This window comes from Ursus americanus, chromosome 14 (genome assembly GCF_024610735.1).
Source record: "Ursus americanus isolate L20-20 chromosome 14, mUrsAme1.1.p, whole genome shotgun sequence".
NCBI classification, from domain to species: domain Eukaryota; kingdom Metazoa; phylum Chordata; class Mammalia; order Carnivora; family Ursidae; genus Ursus; species Ursus americanus.
The window spans coordinates 25409346-25430057 of record NC_142140.1 but is presented as its reverse complement, the minus strand read 5'-3'; the positions used below and the strand labels follow the sequence as shown (position 1 = coordinate 25430057).

The 20712-nt window shown below is 39.1% G+C and overlaps 1 protein-coding gene across 12 annotated transcripts in view; it reads right to left on the bottom strand.

The window, feature by feature from the left end:
- Positions 1-20712, bottom strand: part of MAGI1 (membrane associated guanylate kinase, WW and PDZ domain containing 1) — a 608349-nt gene that overhangs the window by 101617 nt on the left and 486020 nt on the right. For all 12 annotated transcript variants that reach the window (XM_087866868.1, XM_087866870.1, XM_087866871.1 and 9 more), the window contains exons 4-6: positions 14822-15028; positions 6875-7076; positions 472-554 (exon numbers count right to left, since the gene is read on the bottom strand). In XM_087866868.1, the coding sequence (XP_087722994.1) occupies positions 472-554; positions 6875-7076; positions 14822-15028 (492 nt within the window). The remainder of the gene's footprint in view (positions 1-471; positions 555-6874; positions 7077-14821; positions 15029-20712) is intronic.

Genomic DNA, 20712 nt, shown 5'->3' with positions numbered 1-20712 from the left:
CAAAGAAGTCACAATCTGCCTTCCCTATGTCAAGTTATAAAACATGTAGAATTCAAGAAAAGCTCTTGATTTTTTTCCTTTAAGACTTTTATAATACAAGATTAGGATCCAAAAGGTAAGTAACGAGAGTATCTCTGGCTTCAATATTCCAAGAGATTTTCTTGACTTTTCTCCAAGGTCCTGAAGGCAGAGGTTGTATCTTCATTGAAATAGTTTGACTGCTGTAAAGTTCTATTTCTAATGGAGATACTAGCATGCATCTGCCTTTACGTGTAAACAAACTGTTCTTTTAAAACAATTCTGATTCTCCTGCTGCTTTTGAAAACTACAGGTCACTTACCAGAAACTGGATGACCTTTTAAAAACTCACTTGTTAAGACCTGGTTGACCTTGCTATATATAACTCCTTATAACTTGCAAATGTGTATAAGCCCCCAGCTCACTTGAACCAAGACCTTCCTAGCCCCTTACCATCATCTTCACACTCTTCCAGAGGCTTCTGCTGCTTGTTCAGGCACCGAGGGTCTAACCAAGATGTTGTCTTTGTGTTATGGCTGAAATTGAGAAACAAAAACAAGAAATACATTTGAAAAGGAAAAAAAACAAAAAAGCAAAAACCTCAATGACAAAAGAATTAGATACTCTTGAACATTTCCCCTCAACCAGAGCAAAGCTACTTTTAACAGCAAACCCAACCTAGAAGAGAGCCTGAGTTTGGAATCTGAAGAGGCTTGGGAAGGGCCTTAGGTAGACTTTTTACTTATCTAAGGTATAATCATTCGGTTACATAAACTTAGCATGTGATGCCAGTTCTATTTCTGAAAAATGAGTTCCAAATGATACCCCTTGTCCACACTGTCTCCCCTTGTCTAGACTTATTTTAGTCTTCACCTTTGCAGAACAGCAAACTCCAATATGCTTTAAATTTGCCTCTGACTTAAACCTTGGATGCTGGAATTCACAAAGAAGGCCGCTATTTCACTCATTATATTACATACGATTTCCCCTGACACTGTGAAACTACCTCGGTTCACGCAATTGGCTCACAGCTGCTAATACCTATCATTAATCACAGCATCCTGAATTGCAATGCACACAAAGTGAGGGCAACCCAGAATCACCTATCATAAACAGAACCTGGGCCAAAAAAACCCCACAAAGCTTGGAGAAGCTAAACACATCTGCCTTCTGGAGGGCACAGCCCGACTCCAGATGAAGTGTCTCAACAGACACTGAGCGAGGCCTTGACGGTTTGAGACTGTACAGTAATATTCCCAATTACTGCACTGCAACCACATTAGAAGCGTCAAGGGAATGTCTGGAGGAACCTCCTGGAAGCAGCTCAGAGCCCCGGGACAAAGTTCTGCATCAGCTCCCGGGCCACTCTATGCAAGTTCAATAGGAGGGCCAACGAACTACAAGGCCGGTAGTTCAAGCTGCAAACCAGAAATGAAAACAAGAAATGAAAAAAAAATTTTTTTTTGGACCTTGAGGTAGTAACCTTGATTGTTTTTGGAAGTCTGCAGTTTAGGTCGTAAATGCTGAAAAACACTGCCACAGTTGTTTGAGATTCAAGTCTTATTGATTGTTGAAAAAACTTAAGGCTTAAGTGAAAAACAGAACGTGCAAATGTATATACAAATCAACTCAACTGTATGAAAAGGAAAAAGAAAAAGGTAATAGAGTAACAACCGTTAATAGAGTAACGGTGTCCACTTACAACTACTAGAATCTGTTCTTTTTCACGTATGTTACAATTTACTAATCCTTACAATAATCCTATGTGGGAAGTATTAATACATTTTACGGATCACAAAAATGAGGACAGAGGAGGAAATTTGTACAAGGCTACTACTGTGTTGATACCTAGAATACTGGCAACAAACCCAGGGAGTCCAACACTAGAACCCATGGTCTGAGCTGTTCCTACACTAGCAAGATAGAAAAAATGGCCATTGCTGGGAGGAAAGATTGTGATTTTTTTAAAAAACACTTTTGTAATTGTGGATTCAAGGGTAGTTATAAGAAAGAACATAGAGTGATCCCACATGGCCCTATTCCCAGAGTCTCCCAATGGTAACATCTTACAAAACTAAAGTACAACATCACAACTGGGCTATCGATCTCCATATAGTCAAGATAGAAAACATTCCCGTCATAACAAGGATCCTTCCTCATGTTACCCTCTTATAGCCCCACCTGGTTTTCTTTGAATCCCTGCCCCCTCAAACCCCTTTTAAATCCCTGGCAACCACTAATCTATGTTCCCCATTTCCACGGTTTTGTCATTGCAAAAATGTTCTATGGAATCATACATATGTAATCATTGGGGATTGCTATTTTTCATCCAGCAGAATTCTCATCAAGGTTGTCACTAAATTGATAATTAATTATTTTTATTGCTGAGCAGTATTCCAGGGCATGAATGCACCAGAGTTTAACTATTGAAGGACATGTAGGTTGTTTCCAGTTTTTGGTTTTTTGCAGATCTACTATAAGCATTCATGTCCAGGTTTTTGTGTGAATGTTAAGTGTTCACTTCTCTGGCCAAATGTGCAATTGCTGGGTCATATGGTACTTGCATGTTTAGTTTTATAAGAAACTCCCCAGCTGTTTTCTAGAATGCCATACAATTTTACATACCCACCAGCCATGTAGGAGTGATATAGTTTCTCTGCCTCTTTGCCATCATTTACTGTTATTATTTTTTTATTTGAGCCATCCTAATAGGCACGTAATGATATCTTTGTGATTTTAATTTGCATTTCCCTAATGGCTAATGATGGTGAACAATTTTTCATGTGCTTATTTGCCATCTGTATATCCTCTCCAGTGAAATGTCTGTAGTTCATTTTCTAATTGAATTTTTTCAATGTTACTGTTGAGTGAGAGCTCTTTATATACTCTAGATATCAAACCATTTTCAGATATGGGGTTTGCAAATACTTTCTCCCGGTCTGTACTTTGCCGTTTCATCCTCTTATTAGGGTCTTTTCTAAAGCAAATGTTTTCTCATTTTGATGACATCATTTTTATCACTGATTCCTTTTAGGGTTCATGTTTTTGATGTCAAGTCTAAGAACTCCTTGTCTAGTCCTAGAGCCTCCCCAAATTTTTTCCCAAAAGGTTTAATTGCCTTGTGCCTTAAACTTAAGTCTGTGATGATCTGCTGTGAGTTAATGTTTTGAATAAGGTGTGAGGTTGAGGATGAGGTTAATTTATTTACTTCTGGCTAAACCCTTAATCTAAACCGTGAAAAGCCTATCTTCCCTGCATGGAAGCGCCTTGGCATCTTTGTTGAAAATCACTTGGGTATATTTGTACATCTGTTTCTGGGTTTCATTGATCTATGTGCCCATTTCTTCACCAATACCACACAGCCTTTGTTACTGTGGCTCAATAATAAGTCTTGATATCTGGTAGACTGATTACTCTAACTTTATTCTTCTCTTTCGAAACTATTCCAGGGGCACCTGGGTGGCTCAGTTGGTTAAGTGTCTGACTCTTGATCTCAGGGTTGTGGGTTAAAAAAAAACAAACAAAAAAACCAAACTTTTCTAGCAAGTCTAGTTCCATTGTCTTTCCATAAATTTTTAAAAATAAACTTGTCTATATTAACAAAAAACCTGAGATTTTGATGGGATTTTGCATTAAACCTGTATATCCATTTTGGGAGAGCTGACATTTTTACTATGCAATTGCATCTCTCAACTCATGAATAGGGGACATCTCTCCATTTGTTTAGACTTTGATTTCTTTCATCAATATTTTACAATTTGTAGCATATAATATCCTGTGTATGTTTTGTTAGATTCACATGTAAGTGGTTTTTTTCTGTGAATTATATTTTATTTTGAATTTTGTTGTCCACATGTTCATATAGATATACATGTATGCTTATCTTTTATCTTGTGATCTTGCTGAACTTATTGTAGAACCTTTTTTTGTACATAGTTTGTGATTTTATACATTTCTTGTGTACGCTCATATAATCTGCATACAGGGATAGTTTTATTCCTTCTCTTTCAATGTCTGAGTCTTTTATTTCTCTTTCCTGGTTTATTATCCTGGCTAGAACTTCCAGGATCATGTTGATCAGGAGTGGTGGGAACCGAGGTGCCTCTGTGGCTCAGTTGGTTAAGCAACTGACTCTTGGTTTTGGCTCAGGACATGATCTCAGGGTTGTGAGATCAAGCCCTGTGTGGGGCTCCAAGCTCAGTGAGGAATCTGCTTGTCTCTTTCCCTGTGTTCCTCTCCCCCCACACACTCTCTAATAAATAAATTAAATCTTAAAAAAAAAAAGAGCGGTGAGAGCTAAAATCCTTGGCTTGTCTCCAGTCTTGCAGGGAAAGTTTTTTTGCTTTTTTTGTTTGTCTATTACCACTAAGTATAATGAGAGCTGTACATTTTTGGTAGATATTATCAAGTCAAGAAAATTCCCTTCTGTTCTTACTTTTCTGAGAATTTTTATCACGAATGAATTTTGTCAAACACTTTTACTGCACTGATGAATATGATCATGTGATTCTTTTCTTTATCTTAATATGGTAGATTATATTTATGAATTTCTTGTATCCCTAGGATAATTCCCACTTGGTCATAGTGTATAATTCTTTTTCTTTTAAGATATTTATTTATTTATTTATTTATTTATTTATTTATTTATTTATCTATTTAGAGAGCACATGCCCGGGGTGGGGGTACGGGAAGGGGGAAGGCAGAGGGAAAGAATCTCCAAATGACTCCGAGATGAGCGTGGAGCCCAACGCAGGGCTCGATCCCAGGACCCCGAGATCATGACCTGAGCTGAAACCAAGAGCCAGTCACTCAACTTACTGAACCACCCAGGCCTCCAACTCTGCAGTTTTCTTTTTTCTTAGACTGTCCTTGTTTGTTTTTGGTAACAAGCTAACCATCGCTTCATAAACATAATTGCTAAATGTTCCTCTACTTCTATTTTCAGGAGACTGTGTAGAAATTTAATTCTTTGAGCGGTTCTCCAGTGAAACCATCTGGGCCTGGAGATTTCTTTTTCATGAGTTTTTAAATGACAAATTCATTTTCCTTAATAGTTATAGAACTAGTTAAATTATCTATTACGTATTGGATGAGTTGTGGTAGTTCGTGCTTCTCACGAAATTGGTCCATTTTATCTGAGTTGTCAAATTTATGTGTGTAGATTTGTTGGCAGTGCTCTCTGATTACCTTTTAATGTCTTCAGGGTCTGCGGTGATTCCCTGTTTAATTCCTAATGCTGGTGATTTGTGTCTTCTCTAATTCTTTCTCTTTGTCAGTTTTGCCTTGTTATTCCTCACTGAACAGCAGACCTTCAGCTTCAATCTGAGTGTAACAGATTTACTTATATTTTTATTTATTTTATAGTTTAATTGGCCATTTCGTTTTTCTTTTTTAGTAGTACATAAAACTGAGGTAAAGCTTAACAGAGAATCTTGATAATAGAGCCAAAGTGCAGCATTTTAAAAATTGACTATTACTCATTAAAAAATTATATTACCTAGGATTTTTTAAGTGGTTGAACTGTATATTTTTCCATTTTTTAGTCAAGGTTGTTTATTAAATGTTTAACTTTAGTAATATGTATCATATATTATATAGGTATATGTGTGTGTGTGTATATATATACACACACATAATTGTATATAAGTTTTATAATTTTGAAAGACTTTTCATATCTATGTACAGTAATCTCCCCTTATCCACAGGGGCTAAGTTCCAAGACCTCTGGTGGATGCCTAAAACCGTAGGTAGTACTGAGTCCTACATATACCATGTCTTTTCCTATACATACATACCTATGATGACGTTTAATTTATACAATAGACACAGTAAGAGATTAACAATAACAGTAAAAGAGAACAATTATAACAATATACGATAAGAAAAATTACATGAATGTGGCCTCTCTCCCAAATACCCTTCTTGTAACGACGTGAGATGATAAAATGTCTACGTGATGAGATGAAGTGAGGTGAATGACATAAGCATTGTGACGAAGCGTTAGGCTGCTATTGATCTGACAATATGTCAGGGGATCATCTGTTTCCAGAACCAAGTGACCACGAGTAACTAAAACCTGCACATCGGGGTGGGGGTGGGCAGGTGGTTTCCATATTCTCAAATTTTGATCCATGTACTTGTACCGTGTTTTAAAAAAAAAAAAAAATCAACTTAAAATGGATCAGAGACCTGAATGTAAAATGTAAACTATAAAACTTCTAAAACAAAGATAGCAGAAAATGACAGCTTTATAACTTTGATGTAAGCAAAAATTTCTCAGCCAGCACACTAAAAGCACAGCCCACAAAAGAAAAACACCTATAAATCAGACTTCCTCAAAATTAAGAACTCTGGGCTCTTCTCAAGACACAGTCAAGACAACGAAAAGAAAACTCAGGCTGGGGGGAAATGTTCACAAAACACAAAGACGATATAGGAACTGTATCCAGAATGTATGAAGAACTCTTAAAACACAACCAAAACCAAAATAAAACAAAACAAAACAAGTCCCTGCAACCCAATTAAGAAAAAATAAGCAGAAGATTTACTTTTTCTTAATGGCTCAATATATTCTTTATATACTATGCCATTATATATACACCAAAATGCGGCTGTCCCACTCTTCAGGGAAATTATTGACCTTCTGCTTCTTCAAGCTCCTCAGACTCAATGACTGGGATGCTATGCTAATCGTTTTTCTGGACAAAGCTGCTTGAATTGTATAAAAGATAACCATGAGCCCGTCCATGATCAGTCCTTTTAGATGTAATTTATCAGCACGGCCACTAGCGGGTGGGAAGGAAGGGGGATGACAGAAAGGAAGAGAACTTCAGGGAGGAGGAATGGTATACTTTACTCTATAAAATAGACTTCTCCATTTTCGGTGTAGGCCATCTCCCAGTTCTCAGGTAGAGGACCTAAATTATCCTCTGCACAAAGAGGTAGGTATTGAGGGAACTTCTGAGAAGCGTCCGTGATGGGAGCAGCGACGATGCTACTATTCACAGGGGGTAGTGCTGTTTCTTGGAGAGTGTGCTCTTCTTGGTCACCAGAATCGGCTGTTAAATTGCAGGGAGATAGAGAAAAAAAAAATTCATCAATCATATCCCAAACCAGGGAGTTCACAACTGCATCTTTATTCTTAAAAGCCCTCACTCATTCCTAATTGCTGGCCATCAACTCTATTCCATTTTATTTAGATGGAAGTTCTTTAAACAGAAAACATCGAGATGATGTATCACATTCATTATACCTAAAAAGAAAGAAGCGAAAGACATGCTCAAATAATGCATTACTCAAAATCCTGGAAATGCCAAAGAAGAAACAAATTCATGACTCAAAACCTCAAGTCTCTTGTACTAATAAGGCCATGGAAACACAGACTGAGCCATACTCTTCCTCTTAGGTCTCATTTGGTTTCATGACTCAGCAGGCCTTGGAGGGTAAGAAGAAAGTCCATGCTGAAAACTCAGATACAGTGGCATCATTACCATTTTTGTATCAATTATTTAAAACATTTTTGGTAGACAGTGGCAAAGATCAAAGACTGGCACATCCAACTGGAAAGTATACAAAACTTTACAATATAGACACAGCTCTACCAGTGAGTCAGATTCTAGCCTCTTTTGGAAAAGTGAGGTGAATGTTCCTGTGAAAACCAAGACAGTTACCCCCAGAACAGGATCATGTGGGTGGACTAATTTGACTTGGGTCTTAAGAGAAGACTCTAAGTACATGAATCTCCTTGCCTTCTCATTAACTAGAAACATCAAGGAGTGATGTCATCAAAATATCCACAAACGGCACTGCTGACATTCTGGCTGAATTTTTATAGAGGCCAAGAATATTAAACATCATTCTCCATGGAGCTTTAAAACATAATAATCAGGGGTTGTAGTTGTTTTCTATCTCCCACAGTAATTCTCCTGTAGACATTTCTGATTTCTGAAAGCAGACTGAGGAATAATAAAAGACCGTTTTCAAATATTTCTCTGATGAGTAGTGCCCAATGACGCCCATGAGAACGAGGGTAATTCAACATTTGGATGGAGGACATGTCTAGTGTATTAAACAAGCACCTCCACCAAAACTCCACCACCACTGAAGAGGCTGCCCTGCGTCTTGCCTATCTTTTCGTAGAACCCCCTCTCAGACCTCCCTTTGCAAATCCGTCCATTCAAGGTCCTGCTGGCCTAGGTGAGGACTGACTTAAACCCACTCCTGGGTCATGTGGTGGTTCTAAGTCACGTTATCACTCTTGCCTTTGTGATTGGATCAGACATGTGATCCAAAGCAAACCAATGAAGGTCAGGCATAGAGTGTTTGCTGGAATTAACCTCTTGATGCTGAAATTATTAAGCAGACAGTCTCATGCTATAGGTGCTGGTGGCCATCTTGACACAGGTTGGTAAGACCTGCCTTAGAATTAAGCTGACATAGAGGAAAGCAGAAATGAAAGATAGAGAAAGTCACCAAATGGCCCTAATTGAGCCACTGATTCCATGTACTCCTGGCCTCTTCAACTGGTTGATCCCCTAAATTCTTGCTTAAGCCAATTTGAGTTGGTTTTACAGTTTGTATCCGTGACTGCAGATTAAGAAAGCAACTACAATTTTGATGTAGAAAAAGGAAATTAGGCCAACATGGAAGAAACATTTTGAAATTACTAATGAGTAAAAGATAAATTCAAAGCTTGGCAAGATTTAAAAGAGTCACCCTTACTTCTCTAGGAGCCAACATATATTCCTTTCTGATGTTTTTAGAATGTACACTTCTCACGCGTAAGAGGACATAAACATAAACCTGGAGAGATGCTAACATGCAGATTCTGACTCCCTACTACAGAGAATAGATTTGGAAGAAGTTTCCAAAATGTGCATGTCGAAAACCCAGTGATGGAGATTCAGGTACAAGAATCATACTTTGAGGACAGAGATAAGAATTCTCCAAAGAATCAGTAGAACTTTCAGCTTCTGGGGGGGAGGGCTTGTCTTCCTGCCAGAGTATGGAACAAACTCCTATGTCTGCAGTGCCAGGCCAGAGGCATAAATGATAGGTCTAGAGGGAGCACTGGAGAAAGAGTACAGCCGGACTGAGGGGACCAGGGAACTCAGCACCAGGTAATTAGCATCCTGAGGAAAACCAGACTCAGTGTTTCCAGATCTCTGATTTTTCAAGAGAAGGTGGAAATCTGTATTTTTATGTAAAAACTCCCAATATTTCAATCACAGTTCCTTAAAAAAAAAAAAAAACAATATGGCACAACAAAAAGAGAGAGAGAGAGAGATACTGATTACAGGCACTGTCTCAGGAGCTAGACTACCTGACTTCGAATCCTGGCCTCACCCTTTTTAATGTGGGCAATACACTTGCCCTCTATATGCCTTGGCTTCTTAATCTATAAAATGGGGATAACCTCAGCAAGCCCACTGGGTTGTGGGGAGAACTGCGTGAGTAAAGCACTCAGGACAGCATCTAGCACAGTTAACAGTATTTGTTAGCTGTCCTCATCATGTTCCTTCATCAACACTATTATGATTAACCTTTGTCTCCAGGTCAGATCTGGCCCTCAGGAAATGGGCAGAGAAATGACGGATGTGACATCAGACCACAGACCAAATCACAGGTTTGCCTGTTTCTAGCTGTGTGACTTCGGAACAGACTAAATACTTTTCTGAGCATCTGTTTCCTCATCTGTAAAATGGCAACAACACACAAGCCATGAGAACTGAAGGACTAAGGACACATAAAATGCTTGTCTGGCACTCAGTGTGGATGTCATGGTGCTCGGGACTCAGACCTGCTACTGGAAATGCAAATGCACCAGAGGCAGGGGTCATCTTTTAACACAATATTTAAGAGCTAAAGAAGTATGAGCAGGGTGCCTGGGTGGCGCAGTTGTTAAGCGTCTGTCTTCGGCTCAGGGCGTGATCCCAGTGTTCTGGGATCGAGCCCCACATCAGGCTCCTCTTCTGGGAGCCTGCTTCTTCCTCTCCCACTCCCCCTGCTTGTGTTCCCTCTCTCGCTGGCTGTCTCTCTCTCTCTGTCAAATAAATAAATAAAATATTAAAAAAAAAAAAAAGGAAGTATGAGGACAATGGATGACATCTGATAATTTTACCTAAAAATTTTAATTAACCCATTTTATTTTTTAAAAATACTTTATTTGACAGAGAGAGAGAGAGAAAGCACACAAGCAGGGGAAGCAGTAGAGGGAGAGAGAGAAGCAGGCTCCCACTGAGCAGGGAGTCTGATGAGGGGCTCAATCTCAGGACCCTGGGATCATGACCGAAGCCAAAGGCAGATGCCTAACCGACTGAGCCACCCAGGTGCCCCAATTAACCCATTTTAATAGAAACAGGATGTAACAGGAAAAGGGTTGTGGCAATAGATGGGACATATATAGGAAATGATTCAGCGTAACACTGAGTATATATAATTTATGTTAAGAAAAAAAAAAAAAAGAAAGCAAGCCCTGCCAAGATTCCAAATCCCCAACTATGGGAAGGGAATATTAGCACAATGGCAAAATATCTAAGTGTCTGTAATTTCCTAAGAAAAAATGAAAATCCCTCTAGCAACTAGATCTTATTTTAAATTATCGAAATATTTTTATTTTACATATTTTCCATGTCTTCTTAAAAAAATGCTTTATTGAGGTATGATTGACATAAAAAAGCTATAGATATTTTTTATTGAAAGATTTTTTTAGCTTCACTGGGGTATAACTGACAAAACTGTAAGATATTAAAGTGCATATCATGATGCTTTGATATGTGTATACATTGTCAAAGGATTCCTCCCATCTAATTGATTAATCAAAAAAAGCTATAGACATTTAATGTAAACAATTTGACATGTTTGGCTTTCTGTGTCTTCTTTCCAGTTCAACAGAACCTTAAACAAACTCATTCTCTCAAAGAAAATGGAAAGTCCAACAATGAGAGGCTGGGACAAAGTACAGACTTATAAATTCATAGCCTTAATCATGGCTTTGACTTTGACATATGCCCTAATTTCAGAAAATCTTTCATTTGATTTACCAAACATTTAGGAGCCCTGCTCTCACTCTCTTACTAAAGGTTGCCAGTGGATCCAAACAAGATAGGTAGAAGGGATTACTGGAACACAGGCTAGGTGGGGAAGCCTGGTTCTCCCACTGTCTAGTGGGGGAACGTGTACTGTTCCTCAGTGTTTTCATCTGCAAAATGGGGACGGTAATGCCTAGGTTGCTTACCTCTCAACATTCCAGGTGGTTTATAAGATACATGTGAAAATGACTTGTAAACCATAAATGAACATAAATAACTTTTTCATTTGAGTAAATAAGCTTCCAAGCATTTACATACATATACGCATACTTGGGGGCTTTGGAAGGTGACTCTGAGAATATAACCTCCTGTCAAAAATACATTTCTGGAGCCTATATTACATGATATCTACTTTTAGATTTAGGGACATCTCTAATTGCCTACAGAGCTAATAAACTTGATTTAAAACACAAATAGCACACTGGATGAGCATGCGGGCTCTGAAGTCAGCTTATGGGGTTGAAATGACAGCTCTGACGCTCACTGGCTTTGTGAACTTGGGTGAGCTATTAGACCTCCCTCGTATATGTGTAAAGAGCTTAGCAAAGCGCCTGCCACATAGCCCTGAGAAACATCAGCTCTTAAAGTAATATCATCTCTTGACATTCCAAAGTGATGCTTTATCATTGCCTACTAATGGACAAGAAGCGTCAGCAGCCTCATGTTCAATAACAGGAGGGCCGCTGGGAGAAAAAAAAAAAAAGCCTTGAAACACAATTAAATAACATTTGATGTCTCTTAGAGGGGGTTAATGGATGCACCAGCTACTTTTTAATTGTGGTGGTTTGTTACAGATTTTCCATGCTGTCTAAAACAAGGTCCTTATACAAATGCTTTTATTCAGTATAAGTAACTGTGTGCTTCGGTCAGAGGTGTAACTCTACCTTCACGAAGCACACATAAAGAGTGTTCATTCTCAAGGGTTTGTGTAGGTCAGTAATTGAGGCACAGTTTGCAGAAGACTGGCCTATTGCTTTGTGCTCAACAGTCAGTTCTGTGGGAAGTATCTGGGATGACATGTCATTGCTCAGCTCTCGCTTCAGTCACTGGCGATGGGAAGGAATTGTGGCCACCTCCCCCAGATGCTTCTGGCCACAAGTCTCCTGCTCTTTTGCCTGCAGACATTCCCAATATTTTGTAGGCATGTTATTTAGATATTTCATCCCTCCTTCAAAAGACCCAAAGCAGAAGTCAGCTAAGATAGAAGCAATAGCATGTTAATTAAAAATATCCCAGTAAATATTTTTAATAGCTCCATCGTGTTTCTCTCTTTGTATGTGAAACTCACTCCTTTATTATAACTCTCCCAACCAGGAGCCAAGACCTCATTATGTTACTGTCACTCTACTCTCCAAGTGGCTGGTGGATTGCTACTTAAAGTGGTTCAGAGAGCAAAATGCTTTGACACAGCTTGTTTGATACACATATCATAGACTGGGTAGTGTCAATTATTTGAAAGAATTTATATGAGTTAGGGTATGACAGGTTGTCAGCTGTCATAGTTGTAGCTTGGTAAGTGAGGAGGCATTTATTCAACACACCGAGGATGCCCATCACACATATATCTGAAGATCATTGTCTCTCTGCATCTTATCGACTTTCTTAGTGTTAAGGACAGGAAGCTGAGGAAGACTATAAGGTGGTACTTGGCTTTTGTGTGGGTGTGTGCACAATGAATGACCAGACTGATTTCAGCAATGATGACCTGGGCCCCAAAGTTTTTCTTTGATGCCAGGATTTCAAGGGAGTAGTCAGTGAGGTCAGAATTTCTGAGGCGTGGCTTTTAGAGACAACGATTTATAATGGCTAGAAACAGGAAAAGCATTAAAATCTATAGTCAACAATTCCTGCTTTATACCAAGAAATCTACTTAATAAATAGAGAAGTAAGGGCACACACATTTCTTGGGGACCATCCAGTCCGCGTGGTAGAACTATTTCAGTGCACATCACTCTGAAGGTCTTATTTCTGTGCCCACAGCTATGTTTTGGGTTCTATTATGATTTGCTACCCTTATTTGTTGAAAGATCAAGACATTATAATGTTAGCTACTTTTTAAAAGAAATATTAACTTTCTTTCATAATCTGCTTTCCTATCAGCGGGGACTACTATACATGAACTAAGTATTTCTAAGCAAATGAAATGAGCTGATTTCAATAAATGCATATGTAAAAGATGGTAAATTTCCCCTAGCTATTACAACTATAGGTCAGCCCCTGGCCTAACCATTCTAATTGGAAAATGGAAATTTTCGTGGAATCAAGTTCTTAGAGCTGGAAGGGGGAACTTAGATATGATTTAACCTTAACCATTTACACATGAGAGAAATTAGATATTACGTTCATAATAAGACAACCACTGAGAACCAAGAAGCTAGGATAAGAGACTAGGTCTCCTCTTCTTTATCCAGTGCCTCTTCCAGAGGGGGTGGGTTACTGTTATGACAATAAAACCACCAGAAATTATTTCAACTGTCATCTTGAAGAATTTCTGGCTTCTGAGCTTAATGAATTAGAAAACTTTAGAGAGGCCTATATGGGCTCTAGAAAGCATTCGACTCATACAAGCATTTTCCTAAATATTCTATTAGATTTGCTAACGCAATACAGAGTTTAACTAATTTCCCCTTTATTGGAATTGAGTCTAATCAAGTAATGACTGAAGCATGGTGATGTCAGGAAAGGTCACTAAGAGAGGGTTAGATCTCATATGCTGCAAATAGATAACTTCTCCATAGTGATACTCTAAAATAATTGAAGAAACCACTTAAGCAGAGGAAAAACAGGAGAAACAAGCTGTTCTTCAAAGTCACCATATTATAAACTGGAGTGACTCATGTCCTGTGCAGTTGCTACATTTTGAGTTACTATATAAGGTGAAACGCCTATAAAGCAAAAAATATTTTTGAACAGTTCTGGGTCACCACACTAACCCAAGAAATATATATCATAACCTCTGTGAACAGTGCCCCTAAGAATTGTGCAATACCCAGGCTTCAATAGTCTTACCCAGAGGCATTGTCCTTGAAGATCCCCTTATAAAATACAGTATACCTAAGCTTGGGGGCAGATGGCCCGAATGTATATTTAAATGTATAATGCAATGAGTAATATATGCTATATAATATAGAACACATATGTAAGATATAATCAGGTATTTATTATTTTTCCATCTTTCTCCATTTGGGGGCAAAGAGATAAATTGCACAAGTTAACTGAACACAGTATATAGTTTAATTATAATCTCTATTTACAAAGGCAGGAGACAAAAGGATGCTGCTAGCCTTCCAGACAGCATCAATGGATATCAAACTGTTAAACGAATTCTCATATTTCTCTTTATAAGCCATCAGGCATAATTGTGGAGGAGTGTCAAGACCAAGAAATAAATTAACAAAATACAAATATTCTTAATACATATCATTTTGAAGAGAAGGAAACAAACAATGCTGATTATTCTTGATTCCCTTCTACAGACATTTCCCTCTAGCCCCTTTAAGATATGTGGGTGAAGTTAAAATAGTCTTGCAAAGAAGCATGAAATAGATCAGGGAAAAGACCACCTTTTTCCCAAGCCTTGCACGGTCAGTTCGAATTTTTTCAACCCTTCTGAATAGTTCTTGAGAAAAGACATCTTTTCATCACTCTCTGCAAAAGCCTCACACCACCCCTTCCCCCCACTCCATCAAGGGGGAAGGTGGTCTGGTCTTTACCTGTAAAGCTACTGTTCATTTCAGGAACGTCATCCTCCTCCTCATTCTCCGCGTGGACTATGCCAGCATTTTGCATATCATTGTAGGACTTGGTTCGCTTTGGGGTCGACTGCTTGGAGCCAGGCTGAAGGCTTTGCAAGGCATCCGTCGTGATCACTTTCCCACTGACTGGCTGGCTAGGAGGTTTGGGTGTCCCATAATAGTTTCCTAGGTGATGGAGAGACACATTTGCATGTTTTAGAAAGAATACTTTGTGGGGTTTTTTTTAAGACTTTACATCTGAATCTCTCAGAACATTAAAAAAAGTTTTGTTTTTTTTTTAAACTAGAAAACCAGAACACACTGTATTTCATTTCTGGAATAGGTTACAAGCGATGTTGTTCCTACCCAGCTAGACATGGTGATTTCAGAAGTCAGGAAGCAAGCTCCATTGTTTAGTTGCAAAGAACCTACTACTAGGGCTAAAAACAAAGCCGGCTGTACTGAATAGCAAAACTTCATCCTCATTACATTTGAAATTCAATTGGTCACCTTTTTATATAAATGCACCAGCATAATGCTGAATCCAATTTAAAGTTAGCTTCAGAGAAAATAAAACATTCATTACTGCCAGCACCCTTACATGCCTACAAAGTCAAGGTCTCCTTCCCTTAATAAGGGGACTCCTTAAGAGGGAATCCGGGCACTATTTAAAAAGGAGGACGGTGAATACCACGTGGCGTCTCTTTAACTGAATGGCAGGCTTGACTCTCAGGGTCATGTGGGGTGGGAGCAAACCCTTGCCAAGTTTTAACAGAAAACTGTGTCAATGGTGACACGGTGGCCACACTTTTAGAAAATGTCCATTTCACTTTTAGCCACTTTTCCCAACGTTTGACTCAGTGTGCTAAGTGATTCTGAGCGGCATCTGAATGGATTTTTACATTTTATTATTTTATTTTAATAAGTGTGCATATTTTTAATGCGGACTAAAAAAAATCTAGCTACTAAGTTATGGTAGTAACGTAAAGTTTACTTTAAAAATTAAGTGAAAAAGCAATACTTTTTTAAAGTGACTATTTAAAAATTTAAAAGGCAGCAATATATAATAAAAAGTAATTAACTGAATAAATAATAGTAATGGCTGTGACTAGAGTTTCCTTTGAAAACTTAAAAAATAAGTTATTTTAAAGAATATTTCAAGTAAATGTTCAGATATGGACAAAATCATAAAGGTGATGCATGAACAGCCAAAGTTTGAAAAACAGAGCTTATAATCAATAATATGCAGTGACGGGACGCCTGGGTAGCACAGCGGTTAAGCGTCTGCCTTCGGCTCAGGGCGTGATCCTGGCGTTATGGGATCGAGTCCTACATCAGGCTCCTCTGCTGTGAGCCTGCTTCTTCCTCTCCCACTCCCCCTGCTTGTGTTCCCTCTCTCGCTGGCTGTCTCTATCTCTGTCAAATAAATAAATAAAATCTTTAAAAAAAAAAATAATATGCAGTGACTACATGATAAAAAACATCAGCACTAGAATGCCACTAATCCATTCACCATCACACATCTTCTAAAGGAAGGCCAGAAAGATAAATTACACTGAGTCCTTCAATAAATCCTAAGCAATGTTTGTAATTCTTTGCTTAGTAAAGTAGAATTTATACATAATAACAAATCCTGTACACACTGTTTCTTCCCAAGGACTCAACCCACTGTCTAACTTCAGTACATAATTACATAAAATACACATTGTAGTACACAAGCACAAAAGCAAAAGGAGACAGTAACACGTTGCTCTGCATAAGACACATAGGTAGTCAAGAACTGGCATCCACTGAGCCTTTATTTTATAATTAAAATTTCTTTTTTATTTATATTATTTCTTTAAAACAGTTTTTGAAGCACCATACTTATGAATATACACACCCGCTTTCTTTGACAGTGGTGTGCAGGGAAACTAACCACACAAGTTAAAACGTGCAGTAGGCTAACGGGTACCATGCTTGATTTGAAGGACACCCAAGTGAAACATACAAAACACATTTTGGAGACTTGTACTCAACTCAGTCATCATAGTTCTTTCACAGAAGATGATGGTATCAATTTCTTCAAAAAACTTGTCAGGTTGCCAACTTAAAGGTACAAGTGCTGAATACAACCAACTTGAAGAAAGGCAACTCATGTATGTTTTTAGAGGCTAACACGTGTTGCAAGTAACAATTACCACATGTATGAACCAAGACTCTTCTTGCATTTCTACAGAGGTTACATCTAAGGACATCCTACATCTTTGTTGAAGTTGAAAGTAGGCCACAGTGTTGACTTTTTCATGAACTGAAGACTATTAATGAGGTTTAGGTAAGTAAAACAGCTAACTATTTAAAAAATCATCTTCACAAGGGAAGAAAAACAGAGACAAACTCTAATGAATTTAATTCTAATTCCTTCTGATCACTAATACACCAAGCATCATGTGCATTTTTGAGTTGGAAGTTAAATAAAGACCGATGTCTATGTAAGACTCCTCCACTGAAATTTAGGACCAAAGGATGAGTCCCTTTATTCATAATTTTATAATTATAATTTTACAAGCATTATCATTCACTTTCAGTGCTATTAAACCAAAGCAACATTCAGGAAACTATTGTCACTTGCAAATCAATTAAAACGTAGATATCCTCAGTTTATGACAAAAATAAATGTTTGGAAAAGAAAAGTTCTACCTAAATTTGACAAATATGTGTGGATTTTCTTCAGTTTTCAAGTTCAGAATCTTTCTTAAGTTAATAAATGATTAGCAGATTTCTCAATGCAACTATAAACTCCCCCAAACAATCCACTTATTCATAGTTATTTCCTGTTTCTAAAAATTAGTTTAAGATTGGTGACAAAAAAAAAAGTGCATATTATTAGGCCGAACCATACGCAATGGCTATTGTAGAAGACAAACTGTCGTATATCAGCAATCTCATTCAGGTTAACCTAAAGTATAGGCATGAACTGGACCCAGCACACCAAAGTGGTAAAGAGTTTGGCTTTCAAATCCTAACTGGCTCTGTGATCCTAGGCATTTAACCATTAAACAAACAAACAAAAACCCCAGTTTGTCGTCTTCCGTAAAACTGGGATCCTAAGAATACCGAGTTTCTATCTAGAGCACCTGTTTTGAGGATAAAAGGAGATGGTCCATTGAAAGCCCTTCACCCACACTAAAGTCTGCCACTACGCTGAGGCTCGATAAATGACACCTAATGTTGACAGTTCCTGTTTCTAATCTTTCAAATGAGCTCATTCCACCATGTTGGAAGGATTAATGAGACCATGTGTCTGAGGTGCCTGCCACAAGACAACTGAATACTATTTCTTTACTCTTGTAAAGGAACAAGCAACAGAACCTGCCAATGACCAAATAGCCTTGGGCAAGTTTTTACCCTCAGTCTAATACTTCCTCTGTGAGACAGAAATGACAGCCCAGGTGACCCTAGTGACTGCACAGGATTATTCTGAAGATCAAATTTTGTAACTTTCTGGAAGGTACCCTGTAAACTATAAGGGGTTATAAATGGGAAATGGTGTAATTATTCAAATTCCTCCAGCATTTCTTATTTCCCATATTGTCTGCAGACATTACAGAAAAACTTATTTCTAGTAGTTCTCTAACTACAGAGGGTTCAACTTTCCTTCACAGATATGTTTTTCCCCATGTATTCTACAAATTAATTTGCATTACTCACTAACATATAAAAATGGAATGTTTCTGATTAAAATCTGGGTATACTGAGAAGTGCTGCATGACAAACTGTAAGCTCTGGTTCCTTGGATGCTGTCTTTTCCAGGCAATGTTGATGACAAGTGTGTGACCACAGCCAATTCACCTGGAACACACGCGTTGAACTAAGGATTTCTGCAGAGAAGTTGTTCTCTTACCCTTGGTGCGTCCCTGTCCTTGCCAGACCACAAGAACAGCTTCCCTAAGGCTGCTGCAATGTGAACAAACAGGCACACAAAGGGACTTGGGCACAGGAGGGAGGGAAGGAAAACGAAACCTTCAAAACAGCCTCAATAATTCACACATTGGTCTCAGTGATATGATTCTGGGTGAATGTGGTTTCGGTGCCCCGACTTGTGGTGGGCAGGGTTATGCTGACATCCCATGTTGTCTTCACCACAGGGTGGGCAAGATGGGTGGTACACTTGCCATGGGCCAGTCACCACGGGTTCCACTGCCTCGACCCGCCCTCTTCACTTTCCAAATCTAGCTGGCTGGCCCCTGGGCATGTCCCATACAACTCACCCCCTGCCCCACAGCAAACTCTCTGTATTATCAAGTCGCCACGCTGGTCAGCACCGGGCCACGCCTAGCCATGGTACAGCGCAACTTCCAGAGAGTATGTGCAAGAGAATCCCTGTGAGGAATACGTGGATCACTTAATGGTATTAAATAAAAATCATATGAAGAATTATAAGTTATTAAAAATTAATTTGGATTATCATCTGGCAGGCTTCACAGTTTCTAGGAGACATGAGCCCGACTGTCCTATAGTCTCCACGTTAGCCAACACACACTTCCTGAGGTGGCCAGGCATCCACCCAAGTGGGGATGCGTGTGTCTCTGCTGCTATTCTCAAAACTGGCTCTACAATAAAACTTAACAGGGGTGGTGGCTGGGGAGGGAGGAGAGGGCAAGTTAAGACAGAAGAGGAAGCCGCTGCTGGCCTTAATTAACAGGCACAATCTTTGGCCATGACCAAGCCTAAGAAAATATTTTCTGACATGTGTTTAAAAATTAATGGGGACTGCAAATCAATTTTTAGAGCTTGATAAAATATTTAAGGAGGACTGTAACCCTGAGTTTTAAACCAGAATGAATCAAATCTATATGGCCTCTCACTTTGTACAAGTTTAGTATTCATTCATTTCCCTACAAGGAACTTTTTTTTTGGCCAGGCACTATGCTAGACACTAGAAATAAGATATAAAAAGGGACTAAAACAAGATCTTCACACATGCTCTGTATGGTATACGTCAATTTTCCTAAATGTCGTGCAAACCATAAAGTTCTATTGCATGGAGATTCTGGTTGAGTGGGTCAGGGAAGGGCCTGAGATTCTGAATTCCTAGCAAGGACGGACGGGGCACTGGACCACCCTTTGCATAGACAGCAGAGGGAACCAGGTCAGAGAAAACCATTCCTCTTTAGTAGGTAAGGAACACGGAGGCCAAGAGTAGCAGAAATGCCTATCTTAAGAGTCACTGGTTGGTCCAGGGTAAACAGCACTCAGGTTCTTTGTCCCCTAGTTTGTAATTCCATATGGGAGGTGGACGTGGGCAGGGTACTTGTCTGCCCTCTTCCTACAGAACATGCTTTTAAATATAAGCCGAACAGGACGGTAGTGACTACCAATGGCTGGGAACCTATAGTATACGTCTTTGGTGGGGCAATATCACCCCCAAGGGGGCAAAAATAGGTTTGATTCTTTGGGGTGTGGTAGGATAAAAAAAGCCTTACTCTTTTTATGTGTAAAACTCAGATGTGCATAGGTACTTAAGGCTCCAGACATCCAGCATATCTGTTTTTGCCTAGCCTCAGGGTCATGCCATTACCACCCACTTGTCGTCAGAGACTGTATCACTGACCGCCCCCCCACTAGATCAAAGCTGCCCTGAAGGGTCTTCAGGGAACCACGTACCTCTCCTTCCCGATGCCCTTTGTTGTAATTATCAGATGGTTGAATTTGCCACTGTCTTTACCTCTAGACCACAAGCACTACGAGAGCAGGGACCACATCTGCTCGTATACACCACTGCATCTCCAGGCCTGATGCAGGCCCGGCACATACTGTCATTAAGCATTCTCTGAAAATGAGTCAATACACAAGCAGAGACAGCACACAGGAACGCCCGCCTGGACGCT